General features: G+C 35.6%; 1 protein-coding gene across 1 annotated transcript; it reads right to left on the bottom strand.

Moving 5' to 3' along the window:
* Positions 1–9,237: 9,237 nt before the first annotated feature.
* LOC147398106 (zinc-finger homeodomain protein 11-like) lies at positions 9,238–9,913 on the bottom strand. Its single transcript, XM_086447260.1, has one exon. The coding sequence runs from the start codon at positions 9,861–9,863 to the stop codon at positions 9,330–9,332; it is 534 nt and encodes a 177-aa protein (XP_086303386.1). The 5' UTR covers positions 9,864–9,913; the 3' UTR covers positions 9,238–9,329.
* Positions 9,914–20,694: the final 10,781 nt, after the last annotated feature.

Below are 20,694 nucleotides of genomic sequence, written 5' to 3' on the forward strand. Positions count from 1 at the left end.
AAATATCCTTAACCTAGGCCCACTTTTCAAGTCGAAGAAATCCAAATTAAAGCCCAATTCTCTAAAACCATTCCTAATCCAATTCCTAAAAAATCCCACCAGTCCAATTCCCAAATTGATCAATCTAATTAAACACAATCAAATCCCTAACGATTTCCCAACTCACCCATAGACCACCCTTAAACCATGCCCAAACCCAAGCCCACCCCTAATTTAAGTCCAAATCCAAAAACTCAATCCATGTCCATTGATCAAAGTTTAGGCCTCATAACACATCAAAAGCCCATTCTCACAAAATGGACATACGTCGTCACCACATTCAACCTCCCAAATTCATTTTACCAAATCTCATTATCATCCTCAAAAGTTAAACACACCACTCCCCCCACCACACCTCATGTCCTAACCTAACCATTTGATCCTAAACCCCATCATAAGTTACCCCATGCTACACTAATCTCCATTCCCTTAATCAACTCACCTAACCCCTCAAAAGCTACCAATTACCACTCCACCTTGTCATATGTCACCATTTCCTTTAACCTCCCAAAATCAAAATACCTAATCTTATCACCTTAACCATCCTATAAAATAACCACCTCACTCCCTAATGTAATCCCCACTCAACCTAAGGTATAGGTTGTTAAACCCAATCCATTTAGATCCTATTGATGGATATGGGTCAAAAAAAGTCATTTACACCTTTTACAACATTTACCCTTCACTAACCTCAAATACTAACATTTTTTTTTTCCAAAAATCCTTTGTTTTTTTTCAACTTAACCTTGTACCCTTTTGACCCCAAAAGCTATCCTAAATCTCTGTAAAAGCCTTCCTCCTCTATTAGAAAATCTATGCTATCAAACGCCCCTAAAAAACCTTAAGCTCTAGTAATTTTTTATTTCAAATCCCCTATTTGGCTATCTTACTCTCTTCACCATCTTAAAATCCCCATTCAAAAGAAAAAAAGAACTTAATTAAGAATTTAAGTAGAAGAAAAAGAAGAAAGAAGAAGAACACAAGCTTCAAGGTGGTTAAGAATTTTCCCCTCTCCTCCTCTCCATCTCTCTCTCTCATATCTCTCCATTCACTCATTAATTTTTTTTTTAGGGAGCTTTAGGATGTAATGAATACCTTCCTCTACTCCTGATAAATTGTGTTTCAGCTCGGCCTTTCACATAGGGATTAAAACCACTTAAAAAAAATTCACCTTCTTTAAATCATCTTCATATTTTGCACACCACTTCAAATCAATTTTGAGGCTAAAGGTAATTGGGCTATCCTCATTTTATGAGAATAATCCCATAACCACCAAAGCCCACACATTTCAAAAGATGTGCTTTTAAGGCAATACATGATTGGGGTCTCCTCTCTTAATGAGATAAGTCTCATGATCTTGTGTACAAATCATATTTTATCAATTGTAGACGAGTTTGACTTGTAAGGGTTGTAGTGCATATACCCACAAAATTCCAACACTTTAAAAATATTAAATCAGAATCAAAGTATGTAAGGTGAACATAATAACATTTCATAAATCAATCAAAGGTCCATACGTTTGAGCAAAGTTCTAATTTTTATTCATCACTTTAGAAAATTTCAAGAATAACTTGAGTATCTGTGCATTTTTTTTATTTTTCTTTTAAAAAATATCATTTTTTCAAGAACAAAATTTTACTTCCTAAAAATGATTGGTTCTACCTAAGTTCTAACTCGAAACTAAGCACCCTGGCTGAGATTGTGAGAGGTGTGTATGTTCACTTTAATACCTCTAAGGAACTTTATCTGTGATATTCCAACTTATTCACGTTTTTACCATTGACTGCTTTCATCCTATTGAAATTGTTTTATTTGGCCACATTAGATTCTTTTCTTTTTGTACATTTTTTTTTCATTTCAAGCATCCTTGCTTTGATTTGATCTTTTTCACATCTTTCTACTTTGTTTTTCAACTTTTTCACACATCACCATTTTTTAATTTTTTTTTTTCAAAAAGCATGTAGTCATTTTCAAGGTACTCAATCTAATCCTATGGTTACTGTCCAAGTCATATTAGATCGAGTTCTTTTTCTTCTAACTAGCCAACCAAAAGATAAGGAAATTATAGTTCACTAGATTCGATTTTCCCTAACACTCTAGACAAAGAAGAGGGTGATCACTTGTTCTATAAAATATTTTTTTCTAATGACTCAATTAGAAGTGTTATGAATTTTCAAAGTATTTTTTTGATTTTCTTGATGATGAATAACAAAAAAGAACTTATGATAAAAAAATTAGGACATGAGTCTAAGATTTGAAATTCATATGTAAACAGTACATAGAAAGAGTTTGAAGACAATATTTTGCAAGTATTAAATATTTTTGATTTTTTCAATTTTTTTTTTCTGAAAAGATAAAATGAAACTAGCAATGAAATGCAATGCAATTGTGAACCAAACCTAAACGAAATATTGTCATCAATATGAAAGTAGTAAGGAAATAAAGAGAAGGGTTAGATCACACCTGAATTGATTTTGACATTAATTGGCAAACTCTTGTTACAACTAATCTAAAAATAGTGAGAGTTATAACAATGATAATTTCATAAACAAAGTTGCATAAAAAACTAAAATCGTACCTAAGAATTTAAAAACAACCTAATTAAGAAATTAAAATATTTATTCTAGAAAAAAATTGGGTCTTAGTGGCTACCAAAACATGTTGCACGCCTTCTAATCAATAGTTGCCTCCCGAAAAGTGCTAAGGTTATTGTCTTCAACCAAACAATGACATGAAGCTAATCTTGATACATAAGATCCCTAAAAAAAAAAATCTTTTTCTTGGGGTGAGAGTGTGAGAAATAGCTTAAGCCGTTAACCATTGACTTAGAAAATACTACCATCCGATGTATTGCGTATCTCGATGTTGCTATATGAATTAATTTTATAGACCACAATGGGTCCTGTCCATCGAAATTTCAATTTTTTGAGAAATATGTGGAGGCGAGAATTATAGAACAATACTTGCTGACCTAATTAAAAGGATTTTCTTTGAATGTATTTGTCATGCCAGGTTTTTGTACTATCCCTGTATAATTTGGCACTATCATATGTGTCGTTACATAGTTTTTTCAACCCAAATAGCTGAAGTTCTAACGGAAGGTGATAGGCTTTTCCAAAGATGAGACGATAGGGGGACATGCCGATTGGAGTTTTGAAAGTAGTATGATAAGCCTACAAGGCGCCAATTAATCACAAAGATCAATCCTTTCGTAAGGATTTACTATTTTCTCAATAATGATTCTAATTTCGCGATTAGATATTTCGACCTGTCCACTCGTTTGAGGGTGATATGGAATGACGACATTGTGAGTAATAACGTATTTACACATGAGGCTTTCAAACACTCGACTGCAGAAGTGCTTGCCTCGATCACTAATGATCATCTTTGGAGTACTAAAATGAGTAAATACGATATTTTTAAGGAAGTTCACAATGACTTTGTGGTCGTTGGTCCGACACACTGTTGCTTTTACACATTTAGACACGTAGTTGACTACGATTATGATGTATTGGAATTCGTGTGAAATGGAGAAAGGACCATGAAATCAATGCCCCAAACATTGAAGATTTCGATGATCAGAATGGATTGTTGGGGCATTTCATTCCTTCAGTTAATCTTACCTAAATGTTGGCATCGATTACAAGACTCAGTGAAGATGTGGGCATCATGAAAAAATGTTGGCTAGTAGAAACCATATTGCAACACTTTTGCTGTTGTTTTCTTACTTTCAAAGTGTCCACCACAAGCGTGATTTTGGTAGAAATCGAGTATATGTTTTTGATTATGGTCAAAAATACATCGACTGATTATTTGATATGGGCAATACTTAAATAAGTACGGATCATCCTAGAAAAATCATTTAGCTTGGACGAGAAATCTCATCCTCTCTTATTTTTTCCATGAGGTGGGTATTTGCCTAGTCACTAGGTAATGGACAATGTCAGTATACCAAGGTGTATCCAGATTGGAGATAGACATTAGTTGTTCGTTTGAAAATTCTTGGAGATTGAAAGGGAGTCAGAACTTGTTTCAACTACCAGTCTGGATAAGTAGTCGACAATCACATTCTCGTATCTTTTCTTATCTCGAATTTCGAGATCAAATTCTTGCAATAAAAGAATCCATCGGATTAACCTCGCTTTGGCATCCTTCTTGGAGAGAAAGTATTTTAGTGCTGCATAGTTAGTAAAGATTATTACCTTGGTCCGTAAGGCTCCATCTGCTTTCTGGGCCCACTTTTTGTTGTTTAGACGTGAGCAAGGTGTTTTGCTCGTTATCTCTTAGTTCTTTCATCAGCCCTGTTTAGGCCTGGCCTTCTAGTCTCTTGTTTAAGGACAACGTGTATAACTGCTGTCCTTCCATCCTGTCCTTTAATAGGTGGCTGATCAGGCCTCGGATTCCTGTCTCGGGATGGATTCTCTCTTTGTCTTCTGGGTAGGTCCCTCAGTCTGCCATGCTCTACCAATCTCTACAGAAACCTTTTCAAGGCATGACACCTATTGGTGGTATGTGCCCGCACCTTGTAATACTCATACTATCGCTCATCTCGATTTTTTTGATCTCGAAGAAGTGGTGTTGGGCACTCGAAGTAAGGCTCGTTCACGATGAGCGATAAGATTTCGCTAGGGGGCATATAGGAATATGTCCCTTTTTTTTTGTTTTCTGTCCTGCTCAAGCGGTTTCTTCTTGCTTTGTTGTTGTAGTTGATGTTGATTGCTGGGCTTCATCACAACATGTATTACCTTACTTTTTTCGACTGAGTTTCGGGGTTCATATTCCAATTTGATGTATTTTTTTGCTATTTCAAACAGTTCACTTAGCGTCTCTGGCCTCCTCTTCACAAGAAATTTATACAACCTTGGGCTAGATGGCAAAGAGTTTCTGAACGCCACTATTGTCGTTTTCTCATCGCAACTTTCCAGGAATATCGCCTTTTTCTTGAAACTCCTTGTGAAGTTTCTGAGGCTTTCCCCATAATACATTCTCATGCTAAACAAAGTGTCCACGTCTCCGCCACTCTTCTTGTTACTAATGTATCGTGTTATAAAGACAATACAAAGCTCCTCAAAAGAAGCTATTGAACCACACGACAATTTGTGAAACCAGGTTAGTATGTTTCCCTATAAACTAAAGGGGAACAACCTAGACATTAAGCCCTCGTTCCTTCCTACAGTGCAAGCATCTGTTGAAAGTGGAATAAATGCTCTATTGGGTTCTTCATCCTAGAGTAAAGGGTGAAACGTGGTGGCATGTACTTCTTCAGGATTTCTATTATCAAGATCTCCACTGTAAATGGAGACTTCTGAATTCTCCTAACAGCTTGCGCTGCTACTGTACCAATATCTATACTCTTCATCGTCTCCTTCTCCTTTTGGATCATCTCTCTGATTTCCTCTCAAGTTATATCCATTGTGGGTTCTGCTCAAGTAGTATCAGTGGCAACTTTTGTTTCTCCCTTTCCCGTTAGGATCAACGGTTGATAACTTCCTTCTGCATTTGAGACGCGATCATCTCCAGCAAGAGGTTGAGGATTTCTCGATAGGAAATCTTGTCTTGCTGGCTGCTGATTCTCAAGATACTAACTCAGGTTCTGATTTTGTTCGTCCAAGTCATCCATGTTCTTCTGCATTTCCTCTTGCTGCTTCCTCATGGTTTCTAATATCGCCAAGAGTTGAGCATCTGTAGTAGGTACTATGGGTGGAGGTGTATTAACTTTGATGATTCTAGTGGATCTCGTCATTGTTTCGACTGAAATCAATATGATATTGGGTTCCCATGGATGACGCTAGATTTGTGGGGTCAGATTCTGGTGAACGGTGTTGATGGACTCTACCTCACAGATCCGAAGTCACTCCTACTATCTCCTTGCTAATGTTGATGTGATACCTGTCAAAAAATTTTCGATTCTCAAGTTAAAGAAGTAGAAGAATAATCAAATATACTGGTAAGACTTTCAATCTGCCAAAAGATCCCTTATTTTGTGTAAATCATGCTATTTATAGATCATTTCTTCGAATCAGGGTTTTCCTTTCTCACGAGAGGTGATTCCGGAGAATCCCCTGATTCCTCGGATCCTAAACAGAATAGAGATCTTCTGGATTGGATATGTTATACTGGGGAGATCTCCTCTAAAATCTCTGGGCTTGGCTTGTACAAACTAGCATTACAGATATTCTTTGACTAGGTCAGCCCTGCTTGATAGACTAGGTCTTGTTCAGTGTTGTATTACCTTTCTGATCAAGCCAGACACTTACTGCCTTGATCTGCCTTTCTGTTGGGTAACGTCCCACATGCTGATCTGTACATGATGCCACTCAACCGACTTAGACACGTGTACGATCTAGATAACTACGCGGTTATTTCCCTCTACACCTAGAATTGGAACCTAAATAAAACTTCGGTTTTGATTTTTAATTCCGATTCTTATCAATATCGATTCTAATATGAGATCCTTGGGAATAGAACCAACCTTACAAAAATCCAATACCCATTAGGTACCCATAAAGTGCCCATTAAAATAAACAATTTTTCAAATGCAATACAAGCATCGATTCCGCTATAGTGATGTCTTCCTACATACCAAAACTAGCTATCGCTCCACTAGTGTAGGAGATGTATGGATTGAACATTATCTTTTCAAAAGAGAACATACAATATTCTTGTGTTTACAAGCCAAAGTTCTAACACATGAAAGTCAAAGTTTGAATGAGAAAAAAGAGGAGTATCTAATAAAAATATTATTATTGGTAAATTTTAAAAATCAAACTTGTAATTCCCAATTGAGAGTTAAGATCAACAATACTTCTTCAAGTAAATCAAGCTTTTGGGAAGAAAATCTTAGAAAATTACTATGTGAAGCATTCATTTATTATTGAAATTAAATAAGAATATGGAAAATGAATTGATGTTCACGAAGAGAGAAGGTGAAAAATAAAGATTTCACATTCTTTCTATTTTCATTTTAATTAACGTCAAGATATTTCTTTGTTAATATTTGATTAAACTACTAATTTTATTATAAATATTATAAATAAAAGAAATTTGATAGTTGAGTACCCATTTGATACTCATTAGGTATATGAAGGAGATCCATTTCTTATTGGTCCCTAAGATGGCTAGTGGTTACCCATAACCAAAATCTAAAATGAATGGGTCCATGATGGTGGATCCAAAATCGACTAATTGGTTTCGGATACATTGGGTAATTGGGTATTCATTGACACCCTTACGCTAACTAAGACCATATTTGAAGCCGTTGTCTGAGCCAAGTTGAATAGCATTTTAGATTTGGAGAGACCATCCCCAAATTTGGGACAATCGGGTTGGATCAGATAATGCCGAATCAAGAGACAATAAACATACACACACACACACAAGGTCCGAGAGACAAAATTCTAGACAAAACATTTTTTCCTATATGGGCTAAAAGTTTCAGAATAAATTAATTTTTTTTTCTAAGGATGATCTCTATGATGAGGAAATCATCTTCACAAAAAATTAGCCCATCATGAAATATCTAACCCTAGTTTATAAGTTGAAGAATCAAGGATTGCCAATTTTTTATCGTTAGTTTGTAACCACTTTTCATGTGGTTAGAAGTTTCGGAATGGGTTGAGTTTTTGCGAGGATGGTCTAATCATCATAGAGATCATCCTCGTAAAAAATAACCTATTTCAAAATTTTTTGATCGTATATGACAAAACTTTGTCTAGAACGTTATTTATAATTTTGTTTACCAAAAGCTACCCATATATATGTATGTATCCATAGGGGGCGGTTCATGAGACATAAGTAAAATCATATATAAAAACAATCATTTTTTAAAATATGGGTTAGAAGTTTCAGTTTGAGCTGATTTTTTATGAGGATGATCTCTATGTAGAGAAGATCATCCTCACAAAAAATCCACCTAATCTGAAATTTTGAAATCTATCAAAAGTGATTACTAATTATTGGTAAAAAATCAATGGTCCACATTCTAAATCACTTTTGATGAGGTTAGAAGATTCAGATTGAACTAATTTTTTGTGAGGATGATCTTTTCATCATAGAGATCATCCTCACAAAATATCAGCTCAATTCGAAACTTCTAACCTATAGTTTGAAAAACCATTGTTTTTACATACGTTTTTTACTTATGTCTTATGAACCATCCCTAGATATATATACATATGGGAAATGTTTGGCACACTGCTATTTGCCCTATGTATTTTATCCTACATGGGTTGAACGCTTTTAAATGGGCTGATTTTTTAGGAGGATAATCTCTATGGTGAGGAGATCATCCTTACTAAAAATAGCACATTCCAAAACTTTTAGCCCCAACACAAGTTGAATCTGGATTGTCAATTTTTTATAAATCACTTTTGTTAGGGTCAAAAGCTTTGGAATGGACTGATTTTTTGTAAGGATGATATTCTCACCATAGAGATCATGTTCACCAAAAATCAACGCATTCCAAAACTTCTAACTCATATAAGATAAAACATGTAGCCTAAATAATAGAGTGCCGAATATATATATTTTACCCATTTCTTAATTGGAGCTATTCCAAGGATCCAAACTTGCTAAACTCAATTTTCAAATCACTTCAATTTCGAGTCAAATCTGACCCATTTTATGCCTACTTTACCAAAGTCTCTGGGACAAAGTACTATAAGAGGGATGATTTTACATAAATAACAAACATAAGAGTTGACATGAAAACATGGTTTTAAAACTCGGTTTCGCGTCTCGTCTTGTCTAGGCCTGATATCGAGTCATCTCGGACGAGTTTTCTAATACGTTTGAGACGCCTCATTCAAAAAATCACAAAACATAAGTCTTAAATCTCGGTAAAAAAAGTGACTTTGTGAGTTGGTCTCGTTCAGCTCCAATACTGAGTTAATTCGGGCGATACGTCTCGGTCTCAGACGAGTTTTAAAACCATGGATGAGAAACAAATCCCATGGTTAAAAAAAAAAAGTGTGTGTGGGTGACATTGGGATTTATTGCGATTCTCACGTTGGCCCCTCGTAACCGTAGGTGTATCTCCTCGAAATACAGTAAACAGCATTAGGATTATATGTGTAACTCCACATCAGAAATGTGGGAATCAGAGTAAATTCAATGTCACCCCATCATTACGAAAAAAAAAAAAAAAAAACACAAACATAGTTTTAGTTTTGGTTAAAAAAAAAAAAAATTTCTAAAAAATGTCGAAAACTTTAAAAACAAATAAAAATTACACACTAAAAAGTCACAGACACTAAAAAAAAGAAAAACAGAAAAAATAAATAAAAATTTCTCTATTGAGTTAGAGAAGAAACATTGGCAGTGGTGGGAGAAGGAGAAGGAGACGAAGAATTGCTCTTGTGGTTATGCATCCACACCTTAAACACTTGTCTACTAACACCTACACATCTGCAGAACCGTTCGATCTCATCCTCCTCGTGATCTTCCTTCCTTCTTATCCTCCAACCTATCTTTTCCGCAAACCCAAGCATCTTCTCCTTCTGTTCTTCCGTGAACTTGGTTCGGATCCGTTTCTTCCCACTCCGCTCCGATTCGTTCGTCTCCACCGAATTACGATGCCCCATATCGTACTCTATCAACTCCATTCCTTCTCGTTCTCTTCCAACTCTGGTGCTACCTCCTCCACCAACAAGTATCACTTTTCGGTGGAAATTTCGGTGACAACCACACGCTGCGCATTTTAGCAAAACCGGTGCAGTGTCATCGAGAGTGAACTCACCACAGCCGTCCGTTGCGTAGCTGCCAAGGCTCGCTGCGTGATTTCTCAGACACTCTCTGTAGGCGTCGTATGGGCCGTCACTCTCCATCAATTCTTTTAAGTTCCTCTCTCTATCTCTCTATCTTTGGCTTTCAAACCTTCCGGTACATGTATATGGATGGAATTGGAGTGAAGGAACTTAAATTATCATTTTACCCCTATTTGATTAAGTAATTTACATACAGTGGTGGGTTGCTTAGAATAAAGGGAAAATTTTGAAATAATTACCTGCATTTTTGTTTGGTCGAAAGTGGTACAAGTATTAATAAAGCTATGACATAGTATTATCACTTTGAGAATGATGTGTCAACATTATGTAATAGCTTTTTTTACATTCTACACATGTACTTTTGAAAATTTTACAACTTCGACAATTATTTTAAAATATTCTAAAATAAAAGAACTTACTAAAAATATAGGGGCTGTTCATGGGACATATGTAAAAATAATGATTTTTCAAAATATGGGTTAGAGATTTTAGATTGAGCTGATTTTTTGCGAGGATGGTCACTATGATGAGAAGATCATCTTCACAAAAAATCAGTTCAATTTGAAATTTCTAAATCCATCAAAAGTGATTTACAAATTATTGACAAAAATTGGCAAAAAATCGACAGTCTACGTTCTAAATCACTTTTAATGGGATTAGAAGTTTCAGATTAGATTGAATTTTGTTTTTTTTCGGATGATCTTCCCATCATAGAGATCATCCTCATAAAAAATCAATTAAATGCGAAACTTCTAACCCATATTTTGAAAATTTATTAATGTTACATTGTTTTTACATATGTCCCTTGATCCGTTCCCAAAGATATATACTAGAAAATCTATAAATAAAAAGAGAATAAAGCTTTTGGGCTGGCTTAGTGACAAGTTGAGCCTTGATAAGCTCCTCAAGAAGGGTAAGTCAAGTGTTTTAAACCCTACAAAGTGAAGAATTCCTTGGGACCACCCTCTAGAATCAATTGACCCTCGACTCAACCAATTGCATGTAGGACTTTTCAAGGGGGCGATGTCTGTAACCGTGAGATTAGTCCAACCCAAAGGGTAGGGATATCCATGATAGTCCAAAAATGAAAAAGAAAAAAAGAGAAAAGAAGAAAACAAATGACTTTTTTATTTATTTTTATTATATTACTATATGTACACCACTATGTAGAATTCAAGGCGCAAATTAAGATTGAGATATCAATAATTGTGGTAGGTGTACAAATTTTGAAATAAATGGTTGGAGTCAAATGGGTAATATGGAAAAATTGATTGTGTCATTTGATAACACTTGGAAAAATAATTGAGAAGAAGAAGAAGACAGTGAGGGGGGTGGGGTTGGAGGGCAGAGATGTAGGTTGGAGGCAAAGAAATGAGAAGGGGAAAGAAGAAGAAGAAGAAGAAGGAAGGAGAGAGAGAGAGAGAGAGAGAGAGAGGATGGTTGATGGTAGTGGTAATGGTTGTTGTAATGATAATTAACTTGGGTGGATTTTCTTTTCCATAAGAGATAGGTGAGAAAATGAAATCCAACATTTTCTGGATTTTTAGATGAAGGCGAAAATTCATTTTTCATGGAAAAATCCAATCAAATAGATTTCCTACTCATTTTCCATGCGCAATTAAACACACCATACATAAGTTGTGGGGACAAAAATGCATAATGATGTCTTAAGATCCCTATAATTGATATAACCAAGATCAGGGATCACCCAAGTTAATTATCATGCCAAAAATCCTAAGGTGGATGATGACACAGTAAGGCATAAGCCTCTCATCTAGATTGGAATCTCTTCTCAGCTTCAGGATTAAAGACCCGAGGAAAGGTCAATTAAAAAAATGTGATAAGGTTCTGAAGGGGTAACCCAAAGTTAGAAAGAAATCAATCCTAATGCCTGGTATTACCAAGCCTAATATGATTTGATTGGTTGTTCCATCATAAAATGGAACTTACCAAAATACATCCCTAAAGCCAACAAATAAATAGTACGGAGTGAAAATTTCTAAAAGTCAAGAATCAAATATATATACCATTGTATTTTATTTATAAAATTAGATGGAGAAATAACGTGTGTACTGTGTAGGTAAAAATCTACAATTAATCCTGACCAAATGTCTATGGTCTTGAGAGTTGAGTTAGGTGTGGTAAGAACACAACCCTTGTAGCATTCCACGGATCAAGGAAGAAAAAAGTGGTACATTGGGACTGGATCATAGTGGTCATTCCATATTCATGCAAGATCCATCAGATATGTCTAATGGATTGAGAATAACAAAATGGGAGACAATGTAACTGATGACAATAATTTTAAATATTGATAGTTATTGTGGTGTAAAAAACTTACACGTTTACTTTAAGATGCATAACGCTTTCAATTCAAATCTGTAAAAACCTGTTTTAAGCACTGGTGTGATATTTACTAAAGAAACTCTGATGTCAAAGTCAGATTCCCAATCTACTTTTAATTGGAAATCATCATCTTAAAATTTTAAAAATTAATCTTTTTATACTTCAAGACTATCATCCTTTTTTGGTATTTTTTCTTCACGTTTCTTTCATTTATTTTTTAATTGAACATGATCGCAATCAATCTCATTAATTTTTGTCATGATTTTAGGGATGAAAGCTTATCTTGTGTTGGCGTACATAACAATTCTTGAGCAAGAGTATGGCATTTTCATGCTCTATTCTGTTGTTTGCTCGGGATGCCTTACATGTTCCCTAGCATGACTCTAAGGATGACAACATTTTGGATGAATCTAGCGGTCATCTTGAGCTTCCAATTTATGCTTATACAGTTTTGATTCCTTGAGATTTTGAAAAGAATCATGGAGAATCCTAACATAAAGAACTATTAATATTAGAATTTAAAGAATATATGTAATTCTGTGAATAAATAAAAATGATCATAATACAAGACTTGTTGATCAATCTATGAATCTTACCAACTTAAAGTATAGAGACCTTTTGGTGGCTCAACAAACAATCGAAGAAATAACAATACTAGTGGATCAAGGCTCATTCATTGATGATCTTGAGTTGTTACAAATTGAATGAGAAATAATCCCAAAATTAGTTTGTTTCCAACTTGAACATCAAAGTATATTTGGAAGATGGATTTCTGATATTGAAAAAGAATAGAGTCAAATAGTTTGACTGAACTTGAGGCGTACAAAATGTAAGGGAATCTCCCAAATACATTATGAACTAGCATTTAACATGCATGGGCCAGAGAGACAAAAAGAGAATCAAGTTAAGTGTCTTGGTTCATGAACTCTTAACAGCTTTCTAAACTACTAATTTAATAAACAATCTCCTCATTGGGTCATGTGGGGAAATGGATGGGGAGACCCATTTTCGTAATAATGGTAGAAGTTATGGGATTTAAAAGGTAAAGTGTAAATAAGGATTCAGGAAAGCTTAGGAGGACCCGTGAGTTGTATGGGCTAACCCAATAATTCACTTAGGGAACCACAAAAAGCAGTCCTTGTGACCCATTTAGTTACAAAGGGCAATCTAAGGTCGATTATGGAAAGATATTTTTTGCATGAACCACATTCGACAGACACGTGGAAAAATCACATGCAGTGGGACCCAATAGAACTCGGGACTGTTTCTGCCAACTGATTGGTTATGGTTAGCTTTGATAATCCGTTTTAATGCATTTGTCCTTCTGTTATGTTATTTCCCAAAATGACCTTTGTTCTCTTAGCTTGATATGTCGGAAGTTGTCCACCATTTTGAAAGCAAACCTTTGGTTCTTATCTTTCTCTCAGAATCTGTTGAAGGATTACCGCCACATGCTTATATTCTCTTTCTTTAATGATCAAACTACCTCCTGCTTTTTCCCTTGGATTAGAGGGAATTACTTTTAATGGATTAATGGGTAGGGAAATGATTTGTTTGGAAAATATAATTTTTAAGTGTATGATTGTTTATTTTCTATGAAATTCATTTTCTTGGTCAATCTAATTTTCCATCCTGGATGGAAAATCATTTCCCCTCTCAACTCTTATTATGCTTACTCCACCTTTAAACACAGTTCATTTCGAATATTATTGTTTTGGTAAAAATAACTTATTTTTGAAAATGATAATTTATAGTTTTCGGAATTAAAATGAATAGTGCACAATTTTGATAAATTTTCAATTTTCATGCGCCACTTTGATGAATTTCTCTTTAGTTTTAAGTTTTTTTTGTGACATTTCTTTTGGTGACGTTGTGTTTACTCAACCAGAAAGTGTGGTCCCTTTTGTTAGAACAATAGTCCCACATTGGTCCTGAGTTCTCGATTTGTGCGGTATTTGAGGTAATGGCAACCCTCACCTGACAAGCCTGTTTTGTAAGGTCGAGTTAGCTCATGGACCTTAATATGATATCAGTGTTGGGTCACTGTTTTTTGATGTGCGGAGGTGTTTTCCAGGCCTTGCACGTGGTGGTCCCACGTGAGTGAGGGTGCTAAAACAATAGTCCTACATCGACCCTGTGTGCTTGATTTGTTCGATATTTGTCGTGACGGCAACCCTTACCTTACAAGTTGATTTTGTAAAGTTGAGTTAGGCCTATAACCTTAATATGGACTAGAGATAAACATTTGAAAAGAGACATCCATTCAGAGGAAAATTCTCCATTTTATGATTGAGGGATTCTTTAATAAGCTTTCATATTCCTCTACATCATTTGGATGATAAGTGGATCGAATTGCTGATTGGAACGTGAAAGCAAATATTTGACCACTAGTTAATAGATAATGCTCCATTGAGTGAACACTGTAACTGACATCTACACCACCATCTTCATCAATACAAATAGTAATTGAGTGCTGATTTTGTAAATCAACTCGACAGAATAACTCAAGAACTCACCGACGTGGCATGTGCAAAGAATCATAGATTTTATGGGAATGTGCAGTTGTGTATCCTTAGGCAAAAAAATTACGATTCTTTGCACACGCCGCATCGGTGGGTTTTTGAGTTATCCAGTCGGGTTGAGTTAGAAATCATTACACATAGTAATTTATTAACTAATTTTACAATTCTCACCTACCAAACCCGTTTTGTAAGGTTGAGTTTGCCCATGGACCTTAATATGGTATCAGAGTTGGGTCACTGTTTTTTGATGTGCTGAGGTGTTTTCCAGGCCTTGCAAGTTGTGGTCCCACGTGAGTGTGGGTGTTAAGACAATAGTCCCATATCGGCCCTGGGTGCTTGATTTGTTCGATATTTGCGGTGACGACAACCCTCACCTTACAAGTTGAGTTAGGCCTATGGACTTTAATATGGACTTGAGATAAATATTTCAAAAGAGACATCCATTCAGAGGAAAATTCTCAGTTTTATGATTGAGGGATTCTTTACTCAGCTTTCATATTCCCCTACATCATTTGGATGATAAGTGGATCGAATTGAGTAAGGCAAATGTTTGACCACTCGTTAGAAGATAATGCTCCATTGAGTAAACACTGTAACTGAAATCTACATCACCATCTTCATCAATACAAATAGTAATAGTGCTGAATTTGTAAATCAACCTGAAAGAATAACTCAAGAACTCACCGACGTGGCATGTGCAAAGAATCATAGATTTTATGGGGATGTTCAGTTGTGTATCCTAAGGCAAAAAAATTATGATTCTTTGCACACAACGCGTCGGTGAGTTTTTGAGTTGTCCAGTCGGGTTGAGGTGGAAATCATTACACATTGTAACTTGTTATCTAATTTTACAAGTCTCAATGAGAGAGAAAAGATTCGTTATGGATAGGGTCATTATATATTCAAGACTAATGATAAACCGACGCCGCAAAACCTGACGCTCTTTGTACACTCCCTGACGTGTCAGTGCATAGAACCATATATTTTTTCCTTGTGTATTATTGTTTGGAAAATAAAATTCTTATGTGTATGATAGTGTATTTTTTGTGAAATTCATTTTCTTGACGAATCTAATCTTCCACCCTGGATGGGAAATCATTTTCCATCCCAACCCCAAGAAAACGATTTTCCCACCTCCAAATGTTAAAAAGATAAAACTCAACTCTCTTTTTCGCATTACCTAGGTGTAATCGAAGACACAATTCTTTTGTCCCAAAAATTCACTTTCCCGTTGCCATTTTCTTGAGTTATTCATACTCCCTAGGAAAACAAATTTGCTTAAATCATAAGTTCTTAATTAGATGCTCCACTACATTAAAAATAAAAGTATTATTTAGATTTTGATGAATCTGTATCCGTCTTAATGGTGTAACAAAGTTGATTTACTCAAAACCAACACTATGTGAAAATACCGAAAATTCGACGGTTTAAAACCGTCGAATTATGGATCAATTCGACAGTCCCGACCGTCGAACGGGGCTATCGAAATTTTTCTTGTCGAAAAACATTTCGACGGCTAAAAACCATAGAATTTTTCATAAATTCGACAGTTATAAGCCGTCGAATACAATATTTTCGACAGTTATAAGCCGTCGAATAATTATTTTCGACAACTATAAGCCGTCGAATAATTATTTTCGACGGTTTAAGGCCGTCGAATAATTATTTTCGACGGTTTAAGACCGTCGAATATAGGTTCTTACCATATTTTCGACGATCACACATTTATATCCACATCAACATTCACATTCCATCCCATCTATTCACATCCGATCCACACCAATTTGCATTCAATTCATAATATAAAGAATAATAAGATTTAAAAAAAAATTACTTATATTTATTGGAAGAATTCCTGAGATCATATTCAAATACATCAATGTAATGAAGTCTTACAAAAAAAAAATATAAAATAAAATAAATCCCACTAGATATGAAGAGGACATGAAATTCAGATGGATCGTATAGTTTCGGAAGAGGACGGGCATGGGATATGAAGAGAAAGAAGGCTGCTGTGAAGATGCCACTGATGGTGGCTTGGATGTCACCAAGCTTGACACCATTAAGGTACATAACACTGAGTACGTAAGCAGTCCCGAGGCAACACGAATCCTACATCTGGAGAGTGGTCACTAGAGTACTCATTGACGCATCACCAAGCTTAACAATAGGAGCGGCACGACCATCGCTTTCTTCATTCATCTCATCCATGAGCTTCTTTAGCTTCTGCTGTTGTTTCTCTGCAGCCGTCAGATGGCAGCTACTTACTGAGGGACTTTTTGATTTGCTTCTTGATTGACCATCTCCATTTAGACTTAGTGCCCCCCCTAAATTTGTTGATTCCAATCCGAACTTCGATTTCTTTGACTTTCCTGGTTTTGTATCAGATTTGGATGTTTGTGAGTATTCTCCAGATTGGTTTAACAATAATATTATTATTATTCATTTTTTTTTTTGGATTAGTGTAAAAATCTTCAAAAAAAAAAAAAAAAAAAAAGCAATGCTCTATGTGAATCCTACCTTATTACAATGCAAGCACAAGGCGACATGCTCAGACCAGAATTTACTAGTTACATGCATGGATGCTCACACCCAATAATAATGTCTGAGCTTATCAGGCTTGTGGGGGGTCATATTGCCTACACTTGGTAACAATGGTTGATAGAGTGCCATCGAGGCTATATTTTAGTTACCTGAAGTGCCATGAAGCAGCTCTATTTTGGAAGTGAGAGCATCAACAATAACTTCTACATTTCCTCGATTCTAATCTTCTTTTATTCTCTATGCATTACATTCAAAGGGTGTACAAGAAAAAAAAAAATACCTGCTTCAAAGCCCCAACATCATTGGTTCCATCTCCACACATCAATGTAATCCTTCCAACTGTTTTGAAAGTGGTCATGATTAGTTCCTTCTGCTCAGGAGCGACCCTTGCAAAAACCTGAAATCATTGTCAAAGAATCTATTACTAATGGAGAACAGCAGAAGTCTGCTGTAACATTTCAAAGCAGTCCCCTCCAATGCAGAGATCATGGGAGTCCGACAAAGATTCAACCACTTTTTCGCTGTGATAACAATTACCGGAGAAAATGGTTTTTGTCAAGAAACCGGAGAAAATGGTTGGTTTGCATTGTCGAGCTTGAGAGGTTGCATGGGAGGTTTAAAAATATTGCACTTGAGGGCAGCTAAAAGTTTTAGAAAAGTAGTCGAACACTAATTGATAAACTCTAATATGTCAAAAAAATGAAAACTCTTACAGCTCTGGAAAATAAAAAAGTGATTCCTTACATGATATGGGGGCAAACAGAGCCCCCACCCACCAATCAAGCTCCAGCCCTTCCAGATTAGATCAGGCCGTTATGTCAGTTAAATAACCATTATAGTATATGGTCTAGGCATGAAGCAATTATTTTTATCTAGAGACTATAGTGGTCATCATCCAATATTCTTGGCTGTTAGAACAAATCCAGCCAACTTTTCTTGTTATTTCAAGACCAACCCAAATTGTTTTTAGAACATTGCATTTGGTTTGTTGTTGACATCAATAAAAAAAATAAGTCTGCAAAATAACTAAAATCTCTCTGTTTTCTAAACCAAAAAACATAATGAATACCTGAGTTTAATCAATCAAATCACAATTGGTGATGACAACCTTGGAATAAGGTCGATTAAAGCCTCTTTCTGCAACAATAGCTCTCTTGTCACCAATCAACTTGGCTACCCTGGTTCATCAAACAAGATGACATGTATATTTAGCATCACCATTCAATCTGGCATTTGGAAAAGTTTTGAATCCTTTCTCTCCCAACGAATCATTCGGCTCGCCATCACCTCCACACTCTTACCCGAAGAAAGTGACAAGCTATGGCTTACAGTAATGTGTTCCTTGGTCTCAAACACATTGAGACCAAGAAGATATTTGACCGTCTGATGCCGCTTCTCTGCATCCATTTCAAGAGAAGCATTTGCAAGAAAATCGAGTACGAGTCTAATCAGCTGCCTCTGAATCAACATTTCTCTTGGATTAACCGGCTTTAGTTCGCCATCCATTTGGTATCCAAATCCATCTAGCATCTTTAATGTCTGTCTCCCATTTGAATTCTTGTAAGTAATTGTAGATTCGAGATATAACTACGAAATGGGTATGAGAGCCCAGCTTACTAGCAAGTAATTTGCACCCTTTAGAAACATCGATGGTAACTCCAATCGCATTGAGTTCTCTTTTGTAAGATTTTATATTGGAACCATAAAATTCCTCACAAATGAAAGGCCTTCACGTTGTAAGAATGAACCCCACTCCGAATCGAACAGCAAACACTTCTCCGGACGCCTATAACCCATATAGGTATTCAACCATCTTTTAATACATTTCCTATGCCTTCTACACACATGCAATGTATCCTTATCATATCAAAACATCTACGAACAAGATAAAAGTGATCCAAAGATCATTTGAATGTAACTGGATGATGTACTTACGCCAAAGCTCTTGCAGCTCCAAGGGCTATCCTGACACGGGCATTTCATGAAAGCTTCTTATTGAGTTCTTCATCAGCATGGAGTGCATCATGGAGATTCCCATTATTACAGTACTCATAGATAAGTAGCCGTTGCCCATGCTCTGCACAATAAAAGAATAGAAGTAACTAAAGAACAGTAAAAGAATAGAAGTCAGCATTTGAAGCCATTCTATGCACATATAAGAAACATGCACACAACACAGAAGCAAATATAAGTAAGTGAGGGATTGACAAACCATGTCCAATAAGAGCACAAGGACGCCACGTGCATACCAGGACAGATTTGTTCAAAGAAGAGATGTTGCAGTTATACAATTAGATTTACTCGAGGTCTTACAGTGATTATAACAACCAATGAAACTGAAAACAAAATAAAATAATTTCCCATTCAGTGCAGGGAGTACTTTCCCGACAGCCTACACATGCACAAAGTTCATAAGAAAATAAGCCAAGTTCTCACAAAGCAGAGAGTCATTGTGTAATACCACAAATAATTAGAACTCAAAAAAAGGAATAAAAAACCTTGGCAAGGGCATATCAATATATAACTCATTGTAATTCAATTTCAACTTAGGAAAATCTAAAACAGAATTGAGATTTATGGAAATTACCTCATGCCTATCAAAATACACGACAATGACTCCTAGGCCATCTAATCACCTCACCACAAAGAATATCAAGTAAAGTCCCTTGGGGTCCAACTCTATCCATTAGCTCAGCCGAAGAATCAATGATCTCATCGATACAAATTGAATAATACTCCATATCTGGCTTCTCAAGATCTACTAGTGCTCCTTTGGCGTAGACCACATTCCTTCTAAAGTTCATCAATAAGCATACCTTACCATTATTCAATGATGGTAATGGTTCTGATACTGGTTCTTTACTTCCTCGCCTATTAGGAATTGTGGAATCTGATGTCGCCTATTAGAATTAAATGAAAAATCTCTAAAGATAAAATGAAGAATTGCTAAAGTTAAAATATTTTTACATTTTACCTGAATAGAAGGACCTCCAACTTCAAATGAAGATGATTTTTTCTTCTTGTACTTGTTCTTCTTCTTCTTTTTCTTCTTCTTATCTTTCATTAGTGCATGAACTAGTTGAGTTAAGTTAACCATGTCTTTTTCAAATTTATTCGTATAATTCCGACTTTGAATTGTATAACGTAATGAAGTCTTTGAAACTCCGCCTCCCATACCTCTTACTCTGCCTTTTCCATCTTTCCCAAACACCTATGCATAACTACGATTAATATAATGTATGAAAATAAAATATCAAAATTAAATAATATAAGTCACACATACAATGGAAATAGGATCGTGGTCGATATCTTTATGGGCAAAGCTAGGATCTTCTTTAATAAGATTGTTTAATTGACCCTACAAAACAATGAAAACATTAAGATGATAAATAATTTTTTCAAAAATAAAAATAAAAAATTTGACCAAAAAAATGACATCACTTACAAGAGATTTAGCCAACTCAGGAGTGAGAGTACTA

This window comes from Akebia trifoliata, chromosome 7 (genome assembly GCF_017979445.1).
Source record: "Akebia trifoliata isolate Shusen 1 chromosome 7, ASM1797944v1, whole genome shotgun sequence".
Taxonomy (NCBI): Eukaryota; Viridiplantae; Streptophyta; class Magnoliopsida; order Ranunculales; family Lardizabalaceae; genus Akebia; species Akebia trifoliata.

Bases quoted from the DNA above. Each gene is read 5' to 3' on its own strand.
- LOC147398106 (XM_086447260.1), bottom strand. From the start codon at position 9,863: ATGGAGAGTGACGGCCCATACGACGCCTACAGAGAGTGTCTGAGAAAT.